General features: G+C 39.4%; 1 protein-coding gene across 5 annotated transcripts in view; it reads right to left on the bottom strand.

Annotated features, from left to right (window-relative positions):
* DPP6 (dipeptidyl peptidase like 6) overlaps positions 1-25,277 on the bottom strand; it is a 562,376-nt gene that overhangs the window by 128,222 nt on the left and 408,877 nt on the right. For all 5 annotated transcript variants that reach the window (XR_004061384.1, XM_030965369.1, XM_030965378.1 and 2 more), the window contains exons 4-5: positions 13,546-13,640; positions 10,572-10,646 (exon numbers count right to left, since the gene is read on the bottom strand). Coding sequence is in view for 4 of the 5 variants with exons in the window: in XM_030965369.1 (XP_030821229.1) it covers positions 10,572-10,646; positions 13,546-13,640 (170 nt within the window). In the remaining variant the exon portion in view is untranslated. The remainder of the gene's footprint in view (positions 1-10,571; positions 10,647-13,545; positions 13,641-25,277) is intronic.

Here is a 25,277-nt window from a genome sequence, read left to right as displayed (position 1 = left end):
GGAAAGCAGGGGGAGAGCAAAGGGGACAGGAGGGAGCACAGAGCCTGCCCTGCTCCTTGCCTGCTGCAGAACCCTCCACAGCCCTGCCACCAGCAGCATCACTCCTGCACACAGAAATATGAGGACTCAAGCATTTAAAGACATCACTAAAGCCCTGTGATTCCTCTCCCTTTTCAAGAAAGAGCTTCTTTCGAGCAGAGAATAGAAGAAAGAAGAATAGAAGATTCCATTTTCAAATCTGGGTCATTAGCTGCCCAAGGAGGAACATTAATTATTGGTTTTAACATCAAGCTGGTAAAAGCAGAGTTCTGCAGGCAGTTAAAGAGATAAAAGGCACTTGTTCAGGGTAAACACAGACAGCCACTCACTCCTTGGATTTCAGATGTAACTCAGCTAAAGAGGAGGACATTTACGTCAGAAGATTTGCATTTCTGAGTGCAGGAACTTCATTGGGGTGCCCAGCCTAGCAAGAGCTGTTTTTCCAGAAGAGGGCACTAAATATATATTTTTTTCCTATTTCAGTGATTAAAAATTAAAAAAAAAAAAAACACCACAAAGGACTGTAAATCAGAAGAATTAGATTATAGACTGCTTCATCTGTTTCTGCAGAGACACCAGAATTAAATTCTTTCTAGTTTTGCCTTCTGAAGCTTTTTAAATCACTGTTGTTTTCTCATTTTTTATGCTACTCCTAATATATTTCTTTTCATAACATTTTAAAATAACCACCTATACTTATTACAATTCAGCACAAACCAGGAACTTTATTGTCCCTAAAAACTTAGGACGAAAATTTATGCTAAAAAGCAGGAACTCATCTCTAATGTAATTGTGAAGTCTCTCTATGTTGCAAGGAATCTAATTATTTGTTATATATTTTTTTCATACTGGTATTAATTTCATTCCTTGTAAAGCAAAGTTACCCACTAAGATAGATTTCCATACAAGTGCAAGAAAGAAAACTGTTATTATTTTAATGCTGCCCATCTGATTTTGTCTGTCTAGGGGACCTTGTACCTTATCTTATGAAGGCTTTATTCAAAAACAAATTGCAATTTGTTCTTAAAACATTTTTTTGAATCTTATTAAGACATTAACCTCTACCACTTTGTTCAAGTTAGCTCATCTATACACTCAGAAAAGGAAGCAGAATGACAAATACAGCCTTATGCAAGCTAAGAAAAGTTGTTTATTTTTGTATCATAGTGTTTTGCCTTGAGGCTTTTTTTTTCCTTCCCTTCTTGATGAAAATTTCATTTACTAAAGAAAATATTTACAGAGGAAGACTACTGATAGCTGATACTGATACATAATACACCTATGTACTTTTGCATGACAGACTAATTATTTCTGAGTTTATTTCTAGAGGATGTTCCTCTAGTCTTCCTTGGAACTGCGCATTTCCTTTGCAGTTTACTGATGGGTATCTGTGCCTGTGAATAAATGCAGGATACAGTTTATTGGCCTTTGCTACGTAAGGAAGGCTGTCCAACTTAGTCTTAAAAACAACTTTGCACTCAGTCATGTTTGTGCAATTTCTGTTGAAGTCTCCCAGCTCAATTCAGGAGGCTTCAGGTTTAGTTCTAATTCAATTTATCTGCATTGTTAGGAGAACAGCAACGGTTTAATCCATTGTTTTTAATAGGAAAGCAGTTAAAGCTCAGCAGCTGAAATCAGCAGACTCTGTTTTTAATGCTCTGCATTTCAAGTTTTGTTGCAGTGATCAGACTAAACAGTCCCTGGAGTGAAGAGAATGGAGACTGGATAAGAAATTGGGCTTTGGTGCAGTTTTCCCAAAACCACTGCTATGTAGGGAGCAGGCAGCAGCAGAACTGGAATGTGGGGATGGAGGACTGCAGGCTGTGCTGAGCTTTGCTTCCCAGCTCAGGCAAGCACCTCATGTTGTGTTTTATGAATGCTCCCAGACCATCATTTCAGAAGCACAGACTTCCCCCTGGAAACATTCCCAAAACCAGAGAGCAATAGAGCCAAAACTCTGGTATCCAGTGTGGTTTTATTGTTGACCATGGAGAGCTGCAGGCCCCAAGTCACCACAGTGGCTGCCAATGATAAATCATGGAATGGTTTGGGCTGGAGGATCATCCAGTTCCAACCTCTCTGCTATGGGCAGCAACACCTTCTACAGACCAGGTTCCTTCAAAGTTGAGATGATCCCACTCCAAGAATACCTGCTGAGCATGAGGAGAGTGCTCACTTTTTGTATTTTAGGGGTGCAAACATATTTTCCATGGATAATAAACACAAGCAGCCCCCACCCAGCCATTCCTCCTTGCTGACACTCAGTGCCTATCCTTTCCCTTTTATTAAGAATGGAAAACAAAGTATGCAGACTTGGGATGTGTCTTTTCATTCCACTTTTTTTTCTGCCCCCCAGTTTCTACTGAGTTACAATGCCAAACCCTTAAATTTTAAATAAGAACCCATGACCCCATGGCTCAAGGATCCTAAGTACCAAAATATCTCTACAGTATATTTGTTTGAGGTCCTAACCCCCCTCTAACTTCTTGTTTAAACTATTTTTTTTCTCATTAAATCAAGCTGTTCCAAAGCAGAAGAATTGCTGTCAAAAGCAAAGAACCATCCAGGCTACATAAAGGAGTACTGTTCTGCTGGAACTTTGTCAAATGAACAGTGAGGGTCCCCCAAACCAAAATAAAGAATAAATTCGATCTGTGTTAGTCCAAAATTGGCCCTGAAATTTAGCAACATTAAATTAATTTCTTTAGTTTCTCGCTCAAAAGAAAACTCTAGGATTCAACTTGTCAGTAATTATTGCTCCACTGGCCTGTAATTGCGTCCAAAATTTTCTATTCTAAACAAACAATGGGATAGAAATTGGTGGAAGAACAAATATTCTCACCATTTGATGACATGTTTGCTCAATTAGAGTGGGTATCCACCCTCCTAGAGTAAGAAGTTTTAATTCTGTAAGCGCAGGCAGCAGAGAAGGTTTGGCATCCAAAGGGCCCTGCTGCTGAAGGCACAGCTGAGGACACCTGAGAGGGCAATGTTTGCACAGCTCTGTAATAGAGTTTTGAAAACCCAGGGATCCCCTGAGAGTTGTGTGGCAAACTTCCCTCTCTCTCTGTGCCACTGCAGATATCAAATATTAATTAGCCTGAAACAATTACTGATGCCAACACACGACACACGTTGGTACCTCTGACAGAGATATTGCTGCTTGTGCCTGTGCTGAGATTCACTGGTAGGAAAACTCCCAGCTGCTGAAGGGTCAGGTATTTGATTTATTCAGAATAAACTCAGCTTTGGTTTATTCAATGAAAGGTGGCCATGAAGAGCTCATCTCCTGCCTTAGATAGACTCCCCAGGTTGGACAGAAAAGCAAATGGGAGTGTGGAAATGTTTTTGAATCAACCTTGTCTGACGCTTTTGAAAATTCTGTTTTGTCTATCTTGTTGAAAACAGCAGATGAGGGAATTTGTTCATGGTGGGTTTGAGATTGGAAAAGATAGGCTGTCTTTCACAGAGACCAGATTCATAATTAAAAATTACCACAACAAGCTCCTTTAAAAATAAAATATTGCCTTTAAGTGTTGTCAAACAATAGCTGCTGCTTCAGCTTCAAATCCAAAATAAACTATAACCCACAAAATTAACCCCTTCCATGCTGTTAGCACATTCTTGTTAATGCAACACTTCTGGACACACAGGCCTTAGCTTTAGTTAGGTAAATGTAGCTGGAACACTGCTGTTCTACTACAAAGAGGTTAAACAGAAATTATCAAACAAGATTATCACATTGCTAATCTTGGCTTTTAAAATAATATCACTCAAAACAGGATCTGTAAGAAGAAGGGGAGAGAAAGGTGGTCCCCACCTTCAGCCTTGACACCCCAGAACAACCTCACTGACAGCCCACACAGGCACACACATAAAAATTCTGCCATTTTCAGAAGCTGTGAGCATTTCATTGAAATATTAAAGATTAGCTGAATGGTATTAATAATATTTATTCTATGGCAAGTAACTGAAGTTGTTGCTTTCCTGAAAATTTAACAAATTATCAGATTTGTTGAGTGGCTGGCCTATGTGTTTCCACTAATTCATTAATAACTTCTGCTCTTTAAAAAAGCACTGGATGACTACATTCATACAACTCATTCTTCATTCCCAACTACATTCATACAGTTGATGAATTGAGAAAAAAGATACTCTGCCTAAAGATACACACATGCACAGATGTAATAACAGAAATATTTTAACTAATATAAACAGTATGTGGATTGAGCATTTTTCTTCTTTTTGTTTAGTAAGTGCTTTATCCTAATCCATTATTTATCCTAATAACAGTAACTATTTCTCACAAGTATATGAAATTACAGTGCTTTAGGCTTGAAAATGTTGGAAAAATAATTTTAGCCAGCAGCCTTTGATATAAGTGAACGATGCCCTTATATTGTACAATTTCCAATAGAGGAGTCCTTCTGATTTATGAACAGCAATTCAAAACTGTATTCACATTAAAGAGAGGATATGAAAAACCATAAACATAAGCTTTTCACTTCAAAATGGCCCCTTCAAAAACTAATAATTTACAACAAACACCAAAAATTAAATAACAATCAATAAAACAGGTAGCATTATTTTATGACAGAAATATTCTATCTGTGCTCACTTTATCATGAAATCACTAAACACTTTCAGTGTTCCTGAAAATAACATTGGGTGAGAATGAAAAAAATAAATTTGAAATATATTTATTGCCATATAAAGGAAACAGATTTATGTAAGCCTATTTCTAGGCCTGGTAAATCCATTTCAATTAAACAACAAATATCATGACTACAGTCTGAGCAGTATTACTGATGATAGTTATGACAGTGTTCAATTTTTAGAGGTATATTTATCATAATAATGTTTATCACCTAGCTCAAAAGGATGTTGTGAAGATTCATTAATATTTATACCCATTAGTGTTTTGGAAATGACAAGCATTACGTTATTTTAATTTTTACACAACTAATTAAATTAGTATGAGGTTGTAATTAGACCAGAAGCACAAACACCATTCCTTTCACATAACAGACAGACTTGGAGAAATAATAAAAAATAGTAACAACAACAATAGTAATATGTTGCTTTCTATAAATAATGCTTTTTTACTTCATTCACACTCTAAATACCAAGTCTAAGCTTTGCTCTGCGTCTTTCTGAGCTCTCTTTGCTCCCACCACTTTTCTTAGAGATACAGGCAGGGAGAACAGAAATACTGAACTCACCATATGAACTAGGCTAAAAAATAATTATTAAGTGTGTTCTAATTACAACAATGATTAATTCTTTCCAGAATTGGATTTGGATTAAAAAAGAGCATTTGGATTAAAAAAGAACATTTCTTTTACTGTGAAATAGGTAACAGCATCTGTTGTATCAGCTGCAAAAGCCTCTGAGCCCTAACTTTGTTCAGAAGCCTTTTTAGTTTGGTCCATGCTAATCAGCCAGCATTTCTGAGTGCAATTGCCCTTAACTGGCACAAACACAGTAATGGACTGGCAAAATTGGACACAAAGAGCAAAAAGTTTTACAAGGAATCTTGGCAGCTTTAATTCCTCTCTTGCATGATGACAACACTGATTCCTAATAAAGGCAACTACATATTCACTATTTAACATCTCAATACATCACTCCAGAAAAAAAGGTTTTCTTCTCACCTATTTCCTCTGTTTCTTTTGTTCCATTACACAAATTCCACTGGTAACTGACTGCCACACAAAGCTGCACAAGCTTTAGTTACTCGCCATTGCTCTTACCTCAGTCATAGAAATGCCATGAGATTTAAGGGTTGCTTGGTCACTTGGCTATTTAGGAGACCCCTTTTGGAGACCAGGGGTACCCACAGAGGTGGTGCCAGCCCAAAGACCTGTGTGTGTCCCCAGGAGGCACACAGAGCTTGCCCGTCTATCATAAAAGCAGGCAACCCGACAAGGGGAGAGAATGATACATCTGGCTCCATCTTATCAGAAGGCCAATTTATTACTTTATTATACTGGATCATATTAAAGAATACTATACTATACTATACTATACTATACTATACTATACTATACTATACTATACTATACTATACTATACTAAAGAATACAGAAATGTTACTTACTGAATGCTAAAAAGATAATAATGAAAACTCGTTACTCTTTCCAGCGTCCCAACACAGCTTGGCCCCAATTGGCCAAAGAGTCAAAACAACTCACACCAGAATCCAATGAAACAATCACCTGTGGGTAAACAACCTCCAAACACATTCCTCTGTTGTGCTTACAACACAACAGAGAAGCAGATGAGATAAGAATTGTTTTCTGTTGGGAAGGATGAAAGTTTGACAAGCAAGTCTCACAGATATGTATGATTGGCAGAAAGATTTTTGAATGTAGAATATGAAGAAGGAATAGAAATGAAAGCAAGTTTTGATATAGAAGAAAAGCATTTCTGAGCCACTCTTACTGGATAACCAAGGAGCCAAAGGGTGTGTTAGTTAGAAGGGGTTTTTATGGCTTAGAGCAAAGGATAAACCCACCTCAAACAAGATGTTTTTACCAAGCAGAAAGATTCCACAGGCAAACAAGTCTGCCGATGTTGCAAGTAGAAAAAAGATCTCAGAATTTTCCACTGCAAGAAAACTGAAAAACAACTTCTAGCTTAAACTGTAATGTACTAACTTTTAGTGATTGGAGAATATTAACATGAATATGGTAATTATAGTAGTGATGATAGGCTATAGATAATAGTTAAGGTATAGATTGGTTCTTCTGTATTAAGATGCTCAGCAAAGGAAAGTATATAATGCATTGTAACCAAAACCAAAGGGTCTCCAGGCCTGCCTGCAGCTGGAGCTGACAGCTGTAGGCACAGGCTCTGGCACCCACAACCCTGGACTGCTGTAACCTCTTGGATGGAATAAACTGCATTTTGATGAGAGCAGCCTAGAATCCTTCTCTCATTCAGGCTCTTACAGTTTTCCTTTTCTCTGAGGCCTCTCTCTGCCTTTCAGCTTCCCAGGAGAAAAACCCTGGGTGAAGGGATTCTGTTCAGAGGGTGTGAATGCCACACCTGCCAGTGCTGCTGGAACCACGGGCTGGGCAAGAGTGTCCTTGGCCAGGCAGCACTGCAGAGAGCTGTGAGCCTCTGCCCCCCTTCTGCTGAGCTGCTGTGGCCAAACCCCATTTGCCCACATGTTTTGGGGTTATTAAACCTCATATCAGAGCTCCACACACTTGTTTTAGTGATGGATGATCTGAAATCAAGGTTTCTCCACGGAGGTGTTTATTCCCTGATGCTTTCCTGAAATTTCACTCTGTTGTTTCAGCCTCAGGTTGCACCTTGTTGTGGTGTAAAGAAACTAAAAATAAACAGCAGGAAAACTGTGGGAGTATTTCAAGACAAAGGAGCTTGGTGCCTTTCCTGTGACCTTTCCAGAAAAAGAACAAATCTTCTGTGTTCAAGGTTAGAAAAGCTCCCTATTAGCACAAGGCTTACCCAGAATATTGCTGCCTGAAAGATTAAACTTCTGTAAATATAAGCACTGCAAAAAAAAAGCATTACAATGAAATCTGACTTTCATTACAATGAAGTCTGACAGCCAGACTAGCCACAATGTACCCACACCAGCTTCACAGCTGTCTGCCAAGCTTCCTGGGAGAAATATGTTTTAAGGAATGTGCTTTAATTCATTATCCTTTAAAATGATGAAGTTATAGAACTGGAAAACACACATTAGCTGCCTCAGTGTCTTTGCAAAATAGGTGTCTGGCAGTTCAGTGCTGTGTTATTCCAGTGTGGGTGTCAGTGCTGTCACCCAGACCAACACTGAGCAGACATGCTTCTGTGCAAATAAATAGAAAAATATAGAAGCAGCTATTACTGGAAGGAAATGACTTTGTGGCACTTTTCTTAAAAATATTCCACTTCATTGGAGTGACACATTGTGCTTTTCTATTTTGATGTTTATTCCTGGCTGGTATTGAACGTAGAGGCTGAATCCATTCATTTCAGAATTCAGACAAATTATTAATTCATACTATGCATATTAAAGCAGCACCACTGTACTGTGTAAAAAATGATGAAAATATCTATGCTCACAAACAATTAAAAGGCAGCACATCACACTTTCAAATGCCAAAAAAAAAAAAAAGAAACAATTTCTGATGGCTAAAACATAAGTATGAAATAATTCCAAGAAGCTCCTTTTTTGAAATTGTAGAATTAAAGTTTAAAGACATGTCCTCTGCCAATACATCTCCTGAAATTTCCTTTTGACTTTGCAACAAGGACAACTGCCCAAGGCTTTGCTGATCAATTCCTTGTGTTGCAGAAAACAGCGTAATTTGAATTTTGTCCAAGAGTACAGTTTGAAATGCAGAAAATGTGAAGAGCTAACTAACATGCAATTATTTGCAGCCACAGTCTGCATACCAAGGGAGAAGAAAGCTGAAGAAATAATTTAACTGTTATTGCCATTTTAATACACAGAGCCACCCATCATGGCTGAAGGCTGCAATAACCAAGGCTGAACCCAGCTACCCCTCTATTAGCATGCTTCAAAACACAACAAAACAAAACAAACCCAACAAATTTTCTTTTCTCCATAAACATGGATCTTAAAGGAATAAAAGAGGGTTTGTTTTGTTTTGTTTTGCTTCAGGAGCTCTTGCTATATAATAATGCCTGAACAATTTGCAATGTTCTCTTACAGTGAGTATATGCCACATCCTGAAATGTTCCCAAATAATGTTTTCAACTTCCCACCCTGGGTTTTCCTTTCTAGAAAAAGGTGTGCTGTGATGAAGGGAGCACAGGTGCTGTGTGCTGCTCTCTCTTCTCCAGATAGGCATCTTAAGAACCACAAACTGAGTATTTTTCTGTGCCTAAAACTCACAGGTCTGCAAGCACTGACATGCAGAGAGGAGGATGCAGAGGAAGCACATCCAGCCCATCCCTTTCCATTCCCATGGCTCTCCTGCCCCATTGCCCACATCAAGCACTCCTCCACAGACTGAACACAAAGTCTGGGCTGTAAAAGCCCCCCTAACTCTGCTTCTTTCAGATCTTCAGAGTGTGCAGTCCTTTCAGTGGATAAAGCTTGAGAATAAAAAGTTATTTTCTCATTACTGTTTTTCAGAAATTTAACTTTTTCTCTCTCTTTTTTTTTTTGGTTGTGGTTTTTTTTGAGGTTTTTGTTTTGTTTTGTCATTAAAGGCATTTTTCTGTCATTCTCAGAGGAACTGAGGAAACCCTCCCTCCTCAGGGCTCTTCCAGCTTGCACATCTGAGCAGAGTTGGCACAGGGCTTCCACAGACAAAGGCTGATTTCCACTAAAAGAAATGCATTTTGCAAAACATCTCTGGCTTACAAGGCAGGGAAATTTGAGAGAAAGGCTTTGCTTGCTCAGTGACCCTTAGGCTGTCTTTTCCATGTTTAGAATTAACTTAACACTTCCCCATCCATCTCTGTCTAGAACTCAGCTAAGCTTCAGGTAAGTGAAGTCACACCACCAGTAATTTCCCAAGAAAAATCATTATGAATTACTCCTTAGGTTTCTGATAGTTTTACTTTTCCTTTTTCTAAAACCAGACATGCTTCTGACTTTCATAGCACCAAGTCAGGAATAACTCCAAAGATGATAGCAGAGAGAAATCAGATAAGCAACAGAGCTACAACTTCCACTGCCTAAAGGCCCCACAAATTTCCTTTGATTAGCAGCTGAAATGTTATTTACATTGTGGAAAAAAACAATTACAGCTGTCAGTGAATTAATTATTTTCATTTTGAAGAATTGGTGATATTCTAGACTATGGAAACAAAATATATAGGGCTTATAGTTCATCCAAGTAGTACAGCATAGCTATCACTCAAACATTTCAGGCCTTGTACCAGCAGAATTGAGAAAGACAAAAATATTATTCATGCAGAAGAATTGCTTCCCCCATGTTTGATTCTTTGGTCATCATTTAAAAATGACTCATTACATTTTTCCCTTTTGAAGTCTGCTAAAAAATTTGCTGTAATCCAGAACTTAGTATCAACCTAATGGTGATTTTTTACAAATGATTTATACCTAACCCTCAGAAGAAAAGGATTTATAATGAAAGTGATAGCTCAAGCCTAACTGCAGCACTGGGAATGGTGACACCATAATTAATGTATTATTTCAGTTGTGGGAGACACTGACAGCAGCTTTTTGTTCTCAGGAAGAAATTTATAGGGTGATGGAAAAAGGCACAGTAGAAAAAAGAAAATCACAGAAGAGGAATAGAAACCCTTGTAGCAAAGACATGTCCTTACAATCCCCCTCCCAGAGGCTATAAAACCCTGGCAGTGACAGTGTTTCCTCACAGTCTAATTTATACCTTTCTCCTCTACTAGATGGCAGTGTGACATGCTCTCAGAATCGCTAAGTGAGGGGGTTTCTTGCTTTCTTTCATAGGAAGCAATTAATTTAAAATATCATCTTGCTGGCATAAAAAAAAAAAAAAAAAAAAGAAAGAAAAGTTTGCCACTGGCTGTGTATTTTGAAATCAAATCTGTTTACTTACAGGTTCAACATCAAAGGCAAACAGTGCATATTCCCTGTCAGGTGACACCTCATACCGGATAGCCTTTAAGGAGACCTGGAAAATAAACACAGTTTTGAAACAAATATTCATCAGTTTTCAAGCTAATGACACCTAGAACTAATGGTTATGATCATCTCTCTAAGGATGAAGAATACTGCCAGAAGTGTCTTGAAAAATATAGTATCTTTTTTTTTTTTTCAAACCCCAGAAATTTTATGTGGGCACTCATAAGAGAAAGAATAAATGCATTGTGACTCAGAGCAGGCAGCTATATTAAAAAACCCAGAATTTTCCATGCTGCACAGTGGCTGGTGAGGTGGCAGGTGTAGGCAGTAGTTAGTAGAAAGCTCTGATAAATGGCAATTTATTAATTTCCTCTCATTATCTGTATTCACTGGCCAGTGCAGAAGATAAATGCAAATAGCTTCTGGAGCAAATTAGTAATAAAGACACCACTACCTCCTGCAATTAAGATAACCCAGAGGAAAACTATTCTGTTTTCCCCAATTAAAAGTTTTTGGGATGCTGCAGTGATCCAGTGCACCCTGACCTGGGCTCTGCAAAAATCAGCGCTGAAAATCTTGCTAACAAGAAGAAATGCCAGGCTATCTCAGACCTGCCAGGAATTACCTTTTAACAGCTCCACTTTTCATTTGTGTAGTGAAGCCATTTCTCCTCCCCAGCATGTTTCAGTATAATGCATTGCTGGCACAGATGGCACCAAGGTCAAAGAGAGGTGCCACTAACACATCACTCATGCACTGCCTTTTAAATCTCACCCTCTCACCTAACAAATTAGATCTAAGTCCTTGGGAGAGTCCCACAGGGCCAAGCTGAAAGGGGAATTGGGGAAAGTCCATCCCAAGGCCAGTAAGGATGGTGTGCTGTGGGGACAGCCAGAAGCAGAGGGGACAGGTGACACCATCACAGAATGATTTGGGTTGGAAAGGGACCTTTAAAGGCTGTCCAGTCCAACCCCCTGCAGTGAGCAGGGACTGTTGGGGCTTCTAGCTGGTCAGAGTGACCTCAAGAAGTGTTAGAAGGTCTCCTTTCTCAGTCCTGCGCTTGAAGAAGGAGTAAGGGCTCCTCATTTCTTGGTTTCAAAGTTGTTTATTGTATCTTATCTATAAAATTTTTCCTCTTGTCTAGCAGAGATCTGCTCAGCAAGACAGTCTGAGGCATTCTCTCTGCCCCCAGGGCAGTGTTATGTCTTTATACTAAAAATTACATATACAATGTTTACAATCACTTTCCAATACCTATCACCTATGTTAGACAGTGAGCTTCTACTCTAAACCAATCCAAAAGTGCCAGCATCACAGCAGAAGATGGAGGCCAAGAAGAAGAAGAAGAAAAGCTAGACATGCCCAGATCCCTCTGTCTTGCTCTCTGAATCTTCATTCTAAAAACCCCATAATCTACTTTTTCACCTGGTGATAAATTCACTATCATTCTACTTAGTTTATCCTAGCTTGCAGATCTTCATCTAACTTGCTCCACAAGTCATAATCAAAACTACAAGCATTTTAAGCTCTGTGCCAAAGTCTCTGAGACCCCTAACAAGAGTCTTAGCTGCTCAAGGCAGCCAAAAAGATGTCTGGAGTCCTGACAAGGGACAACTTCAGCCAGACCAGGCTGCTCAGAGTCCCATCCAACCTGACCGGAGCATTTCCAGAGAAGAGGCACCCAGCACCTCTCTGGGACATCTCACAGGCTGCTGACCCAGAGCAGCTCAGGATGGGGAGGGATGGGAGAGCCTGGGCACCAGCAGGGTCAGCATGGAGACAGATTTTATTTACAGAAGACAGATTTTATTTAATTTTATGTTAATAACATGGGGAAGGGGAAACATGACCAAGTAGCAAAAGTTTTCTTCCCCAGAGCTGGGAAGGAGGAGGAAAAAGATGTGTCTGAGTAAATGTAATGGCAGCTCTTGCAATGGGGCTTTGTGGGTTAATGTGCAGGTGATCTGCAGATGTATTTACTGAGAGGGCAGAGGAACAAAGGTAGAACAGGCAGTAGGGTGGAAAATGGCATGAAAATGTAGGATTTTCTTGTAGCACTATGCTTTTCTTACAAATGGCAATAATTAAAAACCAATGGAATAAACAAGAGGCCAAATGGAAGTAATTTGACTTCAACAGACCTTGACATTAAACCTTGGAATTGTAAAGAAAGGGGTTACACTCTGGTAAAAGAGGATTGCTTATGTGATGCAGTAAAGTTTGAAGGTTAAATGCAGCATGCGAAGTTTAAATTTGGGCCCTGACATAATAATTCAGTAATAAATTCTTTGTCTCATTAAAAAATAATTAATACAATTGATGTACTAACCTCCACAACGCTGGTTTCATCTACTACACAAAAGAATGCTACAAAACACTTCTATCACTATAAGAAATACTCTGTATCAGATGTGACTTTGTTTTCTTTACATTCATTTTAATAGTCATCTACTAACTTCCCACAAAAATTTCTTAGGGTTTCTCTCAAATACAATTCCACTTCTATTCCTTAACACTGCTCATAAAAACCACTGAAATCACATTTCAACCATTAGGCAAGAAAAATCAGCAAATGCACAAATAAAAAATAAGTATTTGCATGGAGGAATGTAGAGAATGGCAATAGACATTAAATGATATCAATTGTCCTTTTTATTAAGCATGCAGAGATGAGAATTATGCATCTTTCAATTATATATGATATGCAAGACTAGCTGCAAATCTCTATATGATACTTTCCAGAAGTATGAGAGAAACTGAGCTTGCAGAATAATAACAAAAGCTGGAGTTCAATCTCACATTATCCATCACTGCATAGCCCATTGTAGCACCAGTGAATTGCTTCTCCTTGACAATACATGAAGTTGAAACCCAAGTCATTTTCTGCTTTACTGATCCAACTGCAAGAGAGCTGTGAAATTCAGCTACTTGTCATAGAAAATACTTACAATTTTTTTGTTTTCTATTAATATTGTTGAACTGTTGGTTTCGACATTCCTCAGAATCACTGTGCCATTCTGGTTTCTATAAATGAATTCATTATCTGCAAGGAGGAAAAAAAAAAGGTAATTAAGGAAATCTGAAATTGTGTTTGTGTGGAACCTAATTACGGACTTAAAACCAAAAGTAACGCTGGGAACTTTTTTCTGAAAAACTCAAATTATTTTTTAACACAGCTATTGCTAAAAGTGGCTTTGAGGACAGCCATAAAACAATTGGTTGGTGTTTGTCACATGTTTGTTGTGCCACACTTTCCCTGAGATGAATGCAAGAGGGACCTGGTTTGAATATACATACACAGCATGCTGTATAGTTAGTGTAGAAAACAACGTCAAAAAAACCCATTCTTTATGATTAAAGGTTTCTCAGTTCCACAGTCTCTGTAGGAGTTTAATAAGCCTGGAAAATCTCTGAAAGTGAAAGGCAAATGACCCCCTAACAAAGCAGATTCTGGAACTTAATATTGTGCTCCAACTCTGACATTTGTGCTGCAGACTTATACCAGCAGGAGAAACATGCAGAGAAATCAGCATTTGCACATGAAACAAGGCAAATCAGCTTGTCTCTGTGCACTTTGGGACTACTCCAGCTCTCAAGACAGGCGGACAAGAACAAAAATACTGGTGAGAGTGTCCAGCTCTCAAAGCACACAACCTGCCTGACAGAAAGGCTGGGGCAGACATATGAAAGGGACTCCAAATGAGGGTTAGGTAGCAGGTCAAAAGTTCAGGATGAAAAACATTACAACAATAAAGGGATGTCATAAACTGAAGTTCAAGTTTGATCAGTGCTTACATGCACTGCCCTGCAGATAAAACACAAAACCTAACTCCCAAGCACTCTGCCATTAAAGGAATTAGCAGTTTTTCTTGGCACAGGACTAGGGTTATGGTTTTTTTGCAACTTGGCTAAACTGAGAACTGATGGATCCTCCCAAACCTCTGCTTTCTGTCTCTGATCTTACCAAACCTCCAGTTCCAGTTAGGGAAACAATTCCTCACCACCTATCATTACGGTGGCTGCCCAAGGAGTGTCACCATGATGGAACAAGGGCTAGGGACATGTGGATGGTTTAACATTACCCATAGGGTGTCCTGGGATGAGTCAAAGGCGATTTTAAACCCTCTAGGATAGGTACAAGTACAAACCCAGCTCACTGTAACTGCAGAGGTGTGCACTGCCCAGCTGGGGTCACCTGCTCAAGGCTACACTGGGTTTGGAGACTTGGTGCTTTCAAAACCTGGATGTTCAGACCTGGAATACTCCTTATCCATGTTCCAGTCTTTTATTTCCATCCTGGTGATGGTAATCCTCATCACAGTCACTAACCGGCTTTATAAAATGCTCTGAAGGTGCAGATGAAAATCTTCTATGCTCTACTTATTGCTGTCAATAAAAAAAATTTCCTCCTCCATATCACAGATTTACACACAAGTGAAAGAAGAAGAAACTTCTCTGAGATTGGGATGAATCAGATTCTGTAAGGGCAAATGGCTGCTGCAATACAGTTGATCCTCTCAGAACCACAGGGTTTTAGAGACTTTAAGGTTCTCAGAATCCAAATCAGAGCAGTAGCCCTGCAGACTCATAGGCAAAGTTCTCAAAGCATAACTATTTTTAAATTATGAAATAGATTTTATCAGAAACTTCTGTCTTGAATAAAAAAAAAGAAGGATCTGAATTAGATTGACTTACATTTATCTTTAAAGTATTTCTTCATACAATTTATGACTGAACAAACTAAGGAACTTAAACTTGAGAAAGAACTGATTGAACAGAGCTAGGACAGAAGTCAAAAAAGTCATAAACAGTATGGAGAAGATAAAAAAGGGATGCTTATTCCCTGCCTTTTCCAAAATAAATACTGGAAGGCACCAGACGACACCAGCCAGTGTCAGGTTCAACACAAATAAAAGGGATTATTTCTTCATACTGAAGGCAAAGTGTGGAAGTCACAGTCCCAGAAGAGAGCAGGTGCCAGGGCTGCAGGTGGATCCAAACTATAATTAGAAAAATGGAAGAAAAATCCATCAAATATTAGATGTCTTGAAGGGGAATGCTTTTCAGGAAGCTCATGAACCAGCCATTGGGAGAGACTGAAGGAATATCCTGAATCCTCAACTTGAGAGATTTGCCTGCTTTTCAGAATCTTCCCTAAGTATTTGCCCTTGTCCTGGGCCTTATGCCAGAAGAGACAATCCCTGGGGTCTGATCCAGCATTAACTTATTTACACCTCTAACTTCCAGCTTCTGTATCCAGATCCTTAAGAAAATTGTTTATGCCAACAAGTTAGGAAGTGAGGCAATAAAAGATTTAATTCTTTGTACATACCTGGTCTTTATATACTCAGGCCACAAAGTCTGAGGCATTATTTGTTATAAAAGGAAAGTATGCAGCCTAAATTTTTAATTTTCAGAAATATTTCAGGCATTCCAGAAAAAAACCAGGAAAAATTAAACTGAGAGACAGACTATTACCTAATTATCAGACGTGCTGAAAAATATTACTGCTTAAATAATCACCCTCTGTCAACAACACAGAATATTTTCCAATCCACACTAAGTTCCAGACAGAAAAAAAATCATGTTTTAAGCATGGCCAGCAAAACATTTGGATAATTGTAAGGCTCTCAGGATATTTCCTAATTACAGAAAAGAAAAGAGCAATGAAATTCAGTTCCAAGTTCAGAACATAGGTAAAGTAGCCTATTAATCTAATGAGTCTGTGAAGCTGCTTCTTGAACATTGCAGGAACTGATGGAATTCACATTACTGCCCATAATGGCATTGCTACCAAATTTTATTGCTCCTTATGCTCCAAAAAACCCCCATAACATTTTAATAAACTATGAAACTTCAAGATTACATAAAAGTTGTTCCATGGTTGGAAGTAGGAGATAACAGACTTTCCCATTATTTGTTAAGCCGTAACAAGTTTAAAATCAGGTGCTAATCTACCACATGTACTTTCAGAATGCATAAAAAAAGAATAAATGAAGCAATGCTGATTTGTTAGGGCTCTAAATCTTGCCATTATATTCAATACCAGCCATCAACACACTGTCTGAGTTAATGAACAGAAAATTGGTCTGCTTAAGAGAAGAACAAATTGATCTGCATTATATTCCAAACCAAACACTGTGAAGTTTAGCTGGGTCTAAGTCCTCAAAAGATGAATAATATTCCTGGACTTCTGTTTTGAAATGTGTGATTTGTTCCAGTGCAAGAGCATTTTTTAAATGGGACATACCTCAATCAAAGCCAGAAAGCAATGCAGTGGCCTCTCTCTGTAATGAATTCTGTCCAGCAAGCTGATGAGAATTTGCAGCCTGATTTATAGTTGTCACCAGAGCTGATAAAGGTCATCACTGTATCTCATTTTTTATATCTGCCTTTCTTTGGGTCTGGTGTTCAGTATAAATGATGCTGAAAATTATAATTTTCAGGCATGCAGCCATTTGTTCAATTTCTTCAATCTTTCTTGGATTTTTTCCATCTGTTCTTCACCAATGAAGTCATGGATGTCCCATCCCTGGAGGTGTTCAAGGCCAGGATGGTTGGAGTTTTGAGCAATCTGATCTAGTGAACGGCACCCAATGGGGTTGGAACTGGGTGGTCTTTAAGGTTTCTTCAACCCAAACCTCTCTCTGATTCTATGGTTCAATAGCAAAGTTCACTTTTCCAACTCCTCACCCCTCTTTCAACTTCCAGTAAATTATCTGGGTGATATATCACATTTTCTGACTGTGGATGTAGGCATAGGTATGCAGTCACACTTGGAAAAAAAGTGACAAATTGCAAAAAACAACAGCTACCAGAAATAATGGATCAGCCTGATAAACCAGTCTCTCCTCTCTGGTAATGTGGACTTGAGAGAAGATTTACTGCACTAAATTTTTGAACATTGATGCTATGTTTTTGTCAATGGATGTAGTTCCTTCAAATTATTTGCACTCAAACTTACTCTTTCTAGAAGTGAGGTTGTCCCAAACCTTCTTGTCTGGTTATTAAGATACTAGCAGGACCATGCCTGTGAGGGAAACTTTCATTATTTGTCCAAGATTATGGAAAGCAGAAAGCAAAACTGAGCAATAAAATATGAAAATAAACAAAAAAAATTAAATCCAGCTCTAAAAACTATTTTAATGAAATTGTGATTTTCTATAATTTTAATAACTGATGAATGAAAAGAAGACAAGAAAAGGTTATGAAATTCACATGCAGCAAGTCAGCAGCAAGAGACAGTGAAAGAGAGGAGGTAGAGTCAGAATTGTTGGGGCCACTCCAGTGTTTTAGATCAACAGATTTGAGGAAAAGGCAACTTCCTAAGTCCTGATCAACAGACATGAAAGATAATTGAATGAGTCTCAGTATGATGAAAGCCAGCATCGAGGGAATTATCATCTTCAATCCCTAAGATTAAGGAAAATTGGTGAATGGAGGAAATTTGAGTACTGAAGTTGTTCTAAGCCACTTCAGACAAACGAGCCTCCAGATACCAGCAGGGCTGGCAAACATTACCCTGTGTCAGGAGAGCAGAGAGCAGCAGCTCCTGTGGGACCTCTCCGGGGATAAAAAAATTACAAAAATAAAAAAAAATATTAATTTAATTTAAGAAAGGAATGATTTGGGTAAGCTACTGAATTCTGAACCAGGTGAAAAGGTTGGCTATACACCTATCAGCACACACTCACCAGGGCCAAAAATAGCAAAAGACATCACAGGTACCTAGCACAGAGGAAACACTTAGTATTTTACTGGGACGAGTCACACTGTTGGTGTCTGGGAGCAGCCCCAAAAGCTCATGGCTGGACTGCTTCCCAGGCAGGCTGGGCTCAGCTGAGACCATCATTATTCACACCCACAACCCAGGCACACAGCAGAGCCCCAGGGGAGAGAGCAGCTCAGCAGCAGCACCAGGCATGGATGTTCAGTGCCACCATCCCCAGAGCTCACAGTGAAAGTAAACCTGGGGGGACTCTGAAATTCCTGTAAAAATGTGATTTCTGATGGCACAGGTGGGGCAATAGCACAAGCTGTGGTTAACAGGTTGCTGTGTGAGGGGTCAAAACCCTAAAAACCCCTTAATCCTGCCAGATGCAGCAGAAGCATCTATCTTCACAGAGCCTGCTGTCTTCAGGGACTGGCTTTGAGAGAGAGAGGGGACCTGAGGTTTTTGGACATAATGGAAGCAGAGTGGAAAACAACAGAACAGGGTAAATTCACAGAGGAAATAGAAACTGTCAGAAAAAAACCCCAAACCAGCAAACATTGAGAAGCACAAAACAAGAGGAATAAGGTGCAGGATGGCATGAGCAGGGAGAAGGATGAACTCAGGCAGTTTTATGGAAATACTTATTTTTCTTTTCTTTCACGAAAGGGGAAATCACATTTTATTTACCAGGCCTGCAGGATTATTAACTCACTTAAGACAGTATCTGCCTATCTGGAGTCAGGTAGGAGAATGGCCCCCCAAGACCTACACCCCTTGGGGCAGGCAGAATTTACTGCTCAGAAAAGCACTGAGAAGAGAGGCTGAGCAAATGCCAGGACTGTGCCTGCTCACTGACTGCTGCAAAACTTCACCACACAGATCATCATGCAAAAGAAAAGCCCAATCAGCCCCCAATGGAAGCCTATTCAGGTGTCCAGAGAGATGCAATCACAAGCTCAGGTGGAAAGAAGGCTGTTGGGATGATGCATTTAATGCTGTGATCTGTTGTTCTTTCAAGACATGCTGCAGTGCATCTATTTGATATTTCCAGCATGTACCCAACAAACAACTGCCTCTGAAATTCCCTCCCCACAGCAGAAGCAAAAACTGTTTTGATATGAGCTGCTTCCCAGAGAGAAAATGCAGGGAAGGTTTCCCAGCCCCTGTCCCCTGGTGCCTGGGATAACAGAAAGTGGGAGGCAAGGATCACAAATAGGGAAGAGCAGCAAAACCCCATTTCCATGCCCACAGCTTTATTGTGCCCTCAGTGAGCTCTCCTTAGGGATGGGCCCTGTAGAGTTTGGCATTTGTAATTTTTCACAGCCCCTGCCTCTGTTTCAATGCACCTACCCCCACCAGTAACTCCTTTTTCTTCTGCCTTGCTACTTTGCCTGGAAGAAATAAATAAGAATTCCTTAGACTCTGTGATGCAAGGAGCAACAGGGGACAGAGAACAGCTTGCCTTTAACAACATTGCAACAGCCTTTAATTCCAGGAGACAACTGGAATCCCATTTTTAGCTCTCTGCCATTATGGGTCATTATCCTTTTACTGTTCCCAGCACTTTTTTCCCCACATGCAAGGCTGAAAGAAAAACTTCTTTAAATAGGAGATTTACTGTAATCTAGCTAAATACTGTATAACACATTGAATTGGTATATTAAGTAAGTGCAACAAGATAGAATGTGCTTTATTATGTAAGAAGTGGTTTTAATTGCTCATCATCTCAATGCAGTTGTACTTGGTGCACCAATATAGTGCTTTTACAGTAGTACCAGTAAAATAAAACACAATTATAGCTCAGGAAAATTCCCACATCAACGTGCATCTCTAGCAGGCTTGTAAATTAACTTGTCAAAAGCTCCAAGAGACTGAGTCTTGGGAAAAGTTAAAACTATAAAAATCAGCAATGCTGGTGTGTTTCTCTTTTTTATCTAATCCTAACTCTTTCAAGATTCAAGCCAAAAAAAAATTAGTTCAGCATCAAGCCTGAAATACAGGCAGAGCACACCCTCAAAATTTGGGTCCTAAATTTGAAACCAGGTAAAATTCTGCTCCTCCCTCATTTGTGAGGATGAACTCCTCCTCAAAGAGCCCCAGTCTGGGAACTCTGTGGTGTTATATTCACATTTTTTGAAAAATCCCTTCACCCAGGATTTTTCTCCTGGGAAGCTGAGAAGCCTCAGAGAAAAATGAAAACAATCGTTATCTCATTTGCTTCTCTTCTATTTTGTTCATGTGGAATGTGTTTGGAGATTGTTTACCCACACGTGATTGTTTCATTGGATTCTGCTGTGAGTTGTTTTCACTCTCTGGCCAATCAGGGCCAAGCTGTGTCAGAACTCTGGAAAGAGTCACGAGTTTTCATTATTATCTTTTTAGCATTCTGTCTGTATCCTTTCTGTATTTTTTAGTATAGTACAGCATCCTTTAATATAATGTAGTGTCTTAATAAATTAGCCTTCTGAGAACATGTAGTCAAATTCATCATTCCTTCTTTTGTCTGGGGGGAATCCAAATGCAATACGGTGGGCTCAGGTCATGACGCAGTGGCACAGGCTTGAAGAGCTGAAATGCATGTGAGAAACTGAGACCTCGTTTCAACTTCAAATTACTCCTTCCCAACTTCTATCTGCTTTTATAACACATAGAGGGGCAAAAAGAGAGACACTACAATTAGGCAAAAACTGAATGAGACATCCTCTGGTCTAAATCCATTTTTATTCCATCCAGGACAAACCACCTTTATTACAAAACTGCTGCAAAACCCTAACAACAGCAGTGCAACCTCACACCTTGTTGCTTGGTGCCCTCAATTTATCTTTCTAATGCCTGCAGGGAGGAGGAGAATGCACCACACTGAGATGACTTTGGTGTATTCCAGAGCTGAGAAATCTCCCTCAAAAATTCTCTGCCATCTCACTCTCCTGTTCAGCTGTGCTTGTGCCATGTGCTCTAGATGTTCTGGGAGGAGAAGTGATGACCCCTGGGTTACTGGACAGCTGGAGACAGCAGATTACACTCATCCCTTTGATTCCCTGCTGGAAACATTTCACATTCAACACAGGCCAGAAGCAATTCAACCCCAGACAACTATTTTCCCAGAAAATGGTCCTTAATGCTTTTATCCACACCCTACATATTTTTCACAGTTTCATCATGCAACTGAAGAGAGGAAGAAAAAAAATGCAGCCAACAAGTAGCAGGAATCAGCTTATCCCAGCTCCATGGAGCAACTGGGGTGGGTGCAGAGCCCCAAATACAAAATGGCACAGATTTCACTGGAATATAAAAATCCCAGGGCTTTTCCCACTGTAGTTTCTAGCTCAGATGAGAGCCCAAGTCACCACTCCTGCTTGTGGCACCCAGCTTGGCTGTTCCATGCAGGGACACTTGCTGCAAGCCCTCCCTGGTTGTGCCCCAGGCCAGGGCAGCATCACCCAGTGACCTCCCTGTTCTCTGCCAAAGGCACCAGGTCTTTTCTGCCTCATTTGGTTTGGCTTCACACAGGGGAGTGCATAATCCAAAGTGTTGCACCTAAATGTAATAATCCACTTGACACTGAGGGAAAAAAGGAATCCATGAATAAATTTTCATTACAATGTGACCCCACAGCTCTCTTACTTAATTTCTCTGTGCATTCCCTTGCCTCCTTCTCTTTGCCCCTAAACAAATTGCTCTTGTTAATGGCCATGGTGGGCAGAAAGAACACATAAAGTGTTTTTCCTTGCTTTTCATTATTATTATCATGGGAAGATTACTTGAATTTCAGTGCAGACTGAAGGAGACTGCTGTATGTTAACAAGCAGGTATGCTTTGTGTGCAGCTGTGGGTAAAGTTTTAATTATCTTTGCTTGCAATATTTCACAGTCCCTCTTATGTCAGCCTGTCATTTCAGATGTGTCTGGTGAGCAATGATTGTGATGAAGTCTAACTTCATGTGTGAGGAGTCTGTCAGAGTCATGGCCATCACCCTGACCTCAGGCTTTTGAAAATCAAGGCAGACAAGACACGAAATCCAAGACCCCAATACACATTTTGGTTACAGTCACCATGATATTTTCTGAAAAATCCTTTTGTCAGGATTGCTTCTCCTGAGAAGATGAGAAGCCTCAACTTCTCCATGTTTTGCTCCTCTGGAATGTGGTCTGGAGATTGTTTATCCAAACATGGGAAATGTTTTGAATTAATGGCCAATCACAGCCAGCTGTGTCGGACTCTCTGAGTCAGTCACAGGTTTTCATTATTCTTTTCTAGCCTTCTGATGTATCCTTTCTCTTTCTTTAGTATAGTTTTAGTATATAATATAATATAATATAATATAATATAATATAATATAATATAATATAATATAATATAATATAATATAATATAATATAATATAATATAATATAATATAATATAATATAATATAATATAATATAATATAATATAATATGTATAAATCAGACTTCTGAGAACTTGGAGTCAAATTCTCATCTCTCACCTCATCCTGGGGACCCTCACAACACATTACCAGTGCACAATTTCTGGTTTTGGAGTGGTCACAAGAGGGCACCCTGCTACAGAGCCAATGAAAACATTTTCAACACTTGCAAAGAACCATTAATAATAATTAAATTCAGTGCTGGGCAGGAGACTGGTGTGCTGAGATGGCACTGAGGGAAGGAAATGGTACCTGAGTGAGAACAGTCTTCCTGCACCCAGCTGCAAGGGAGCCACTAATGGAGAAACACTTTGCAATTATAGGTAAAATCCCACTGTTTTTAAACCAACTGAGGATGGAATGAAAAAAAATCATGTCAGCTAAGCAGGGTGGTGAGGCAATAGAAGAGGCTGCCCTGCCCAGAGAAGCCATGGATGCCCCATCCCTGGAAGTGTTCAAGGCTGGGTTGGATGGAGCTCTGAGGAAATTACTTTAGTGAATATGTCCCTGCCCATGGCAGGGGGTTGGAAATGAATGATCTTTCATTTCCCCTCCAACCCAAACCTTTCTGTGATTCCATGATGAGTGAGGAGCTTTTCCTTAGCATGGCACTTTGGTTTGGTTTGCCTGCAGTTGCTGGGTCAGCTCCTACACAGAGTCCTCACCAAACCCCAGAAAAGATTCCTGAATTCCTTATTTCACTTCTTCCTGTTCCTTTTCCTCTCTCTACCATGGAACCAACGTAATCCATCTGTTACTGCCTTTGTTCTGTTGGTCTTGAAGCACCAGCAGTTCTAAGAAGAGAGCTGTGCTGATGGCTGGTGCAGAAGCAAAAGGGCTGATAGGAACTCCTGGTTCAGGTGCAATGGGTGAAAAATAGTTACACCAAAAGAATGACTGCTCCTTCCTTCCAATTCTCATCAACCTTCTGTCCAAAATTACCTTCTCAGTGGGTTGAGAACTTTCAGCAGATGAGATTAAATCCAAAGAAAGCCCTTATTCAATGAAAAGAGCTTGACTTCTTCATCTTTTTTTCTTATTTTCTATCCTTACATAACTTCTTAATAACTCAGGGCAATTCTTTTTATTGTGCATTTCCATGCTTCTGTCATGCTCTTAATCTTTCTCTGGACCATTTCTATTCCCATTACAATCTTTCTTTTTTGGAGGGAGCAACCGATGCTCACTGCAGTGATCAAGGTGATAATGTCCCTCAAACTGGATAAATAAAGGCTGTTCTCAGTATATTTCTCTCCAGAGTATAGTTCAATATTGTTTCTCCTAAAAAAGTTGATTGCAACAGAAAATTGATTATGCTCTCAGTTTCCTGCCCTAGAAGAAGGAAAACAAATGCAAACTATGGAATTCTAATAATCCCTCTCCTGTTTTCTTATTCATAGTCTTCTGGCTGGATAGTTTATCTATATTAGCCATTCTGTGTCAATTAGGAAAAAAGCGGGAATATTATAAATACTGGTGTATATTTTAAAAAATATCTTCCTTTGTGAGGCATTCAAATTAGAAAATACATAAAGAACATGCTTTTATGTTAAAGATTAATTTGGTTTAAGGCCATTAAGGCCATATCTTGTGCCTGCTGCTATGTTTGGTATCAGATTCAAGGCAAAAGGTAACAGCAAACTCTTACAAATGCTGCCCCTGAAACTGACACCTGGAAGAAGGAAAATATGAAATACATAGAGAAAAAAAATATATATACATATAAATGTATATATATGTATATACATATACATGTCTATGTATATATACACACACATATATATATACATATAGATATATATACACATATATACACAGATATATATATTCTTGGGCATATATATATGTATATATATGTGTATATATACATATATACACATATACATACACATATATATATATATACATATATATATATTCTCTTGGGCATGTTTTAAACAAGTGTTTTAAGATATTTTTTACATCATTGTTCACAGTCTGCTCCTCCTGGGAAGGAGAACAAGGAAGGAAAAGACACCTCCAAATTATTAATAAGCATTTTGGCTTATGCATGAGTATTCCAAGCAATTTGTCTTGTAAAAAGGAGTCAGTCCATCAGCTGAAGCAGCAGCAGGCAGTGGAAACTGCTGCACATGGCCCAGCATATGTGCATTAACCCCTCTGAGGGGCAATGGGCCAGCCCAGCCCCCTGGCTCCACTCCCTGCTGGTGCTGCCAGGGGCTGAGCATCCAGAGCCAGCTGCAGGAGCAGGCCTGGGCATGGGCTCCTGTCCACCAGGAAATGGGAAAATTGACTGCTGAGCAGAGAATAAGTGTTTATTAGGTTGGTAACAAATTAGAGTATTGGAAAAAATTTCTGGACCCTGTCTGGGGAGAATTGGTGGATTTTAGATGTTTGTCCAAGTCTTGATGGTTCTTCTCAGTCTGCCTGAAGGCACCACCTTACTTGGCAAAGCCAAGACTTCCAGCCAGACCCTGGAATGGTGTACTCTGCATACATGACCACATGGAACATAACTGCAATAAGACCACAATCTCTCT

Source organism: Camarhynchus parvulus, chromosome 2, assembly GCF_901933205.1.
Source record: "Camarhynchus parvulus chromosome 2, STF_HiC, whole genome shotgun sequence".
Taxonomy (NCBI): Eukaryota; Metazoa; Chordata; class Aves; order Passeriformes; family Thraupidae; genus Camarhynchus; species Camarhynchus parvulus.
Note: the sequence above shows the minus strand (reverse complement) of the source record. Positions and strands in the feature narration are given on the sequence as shown.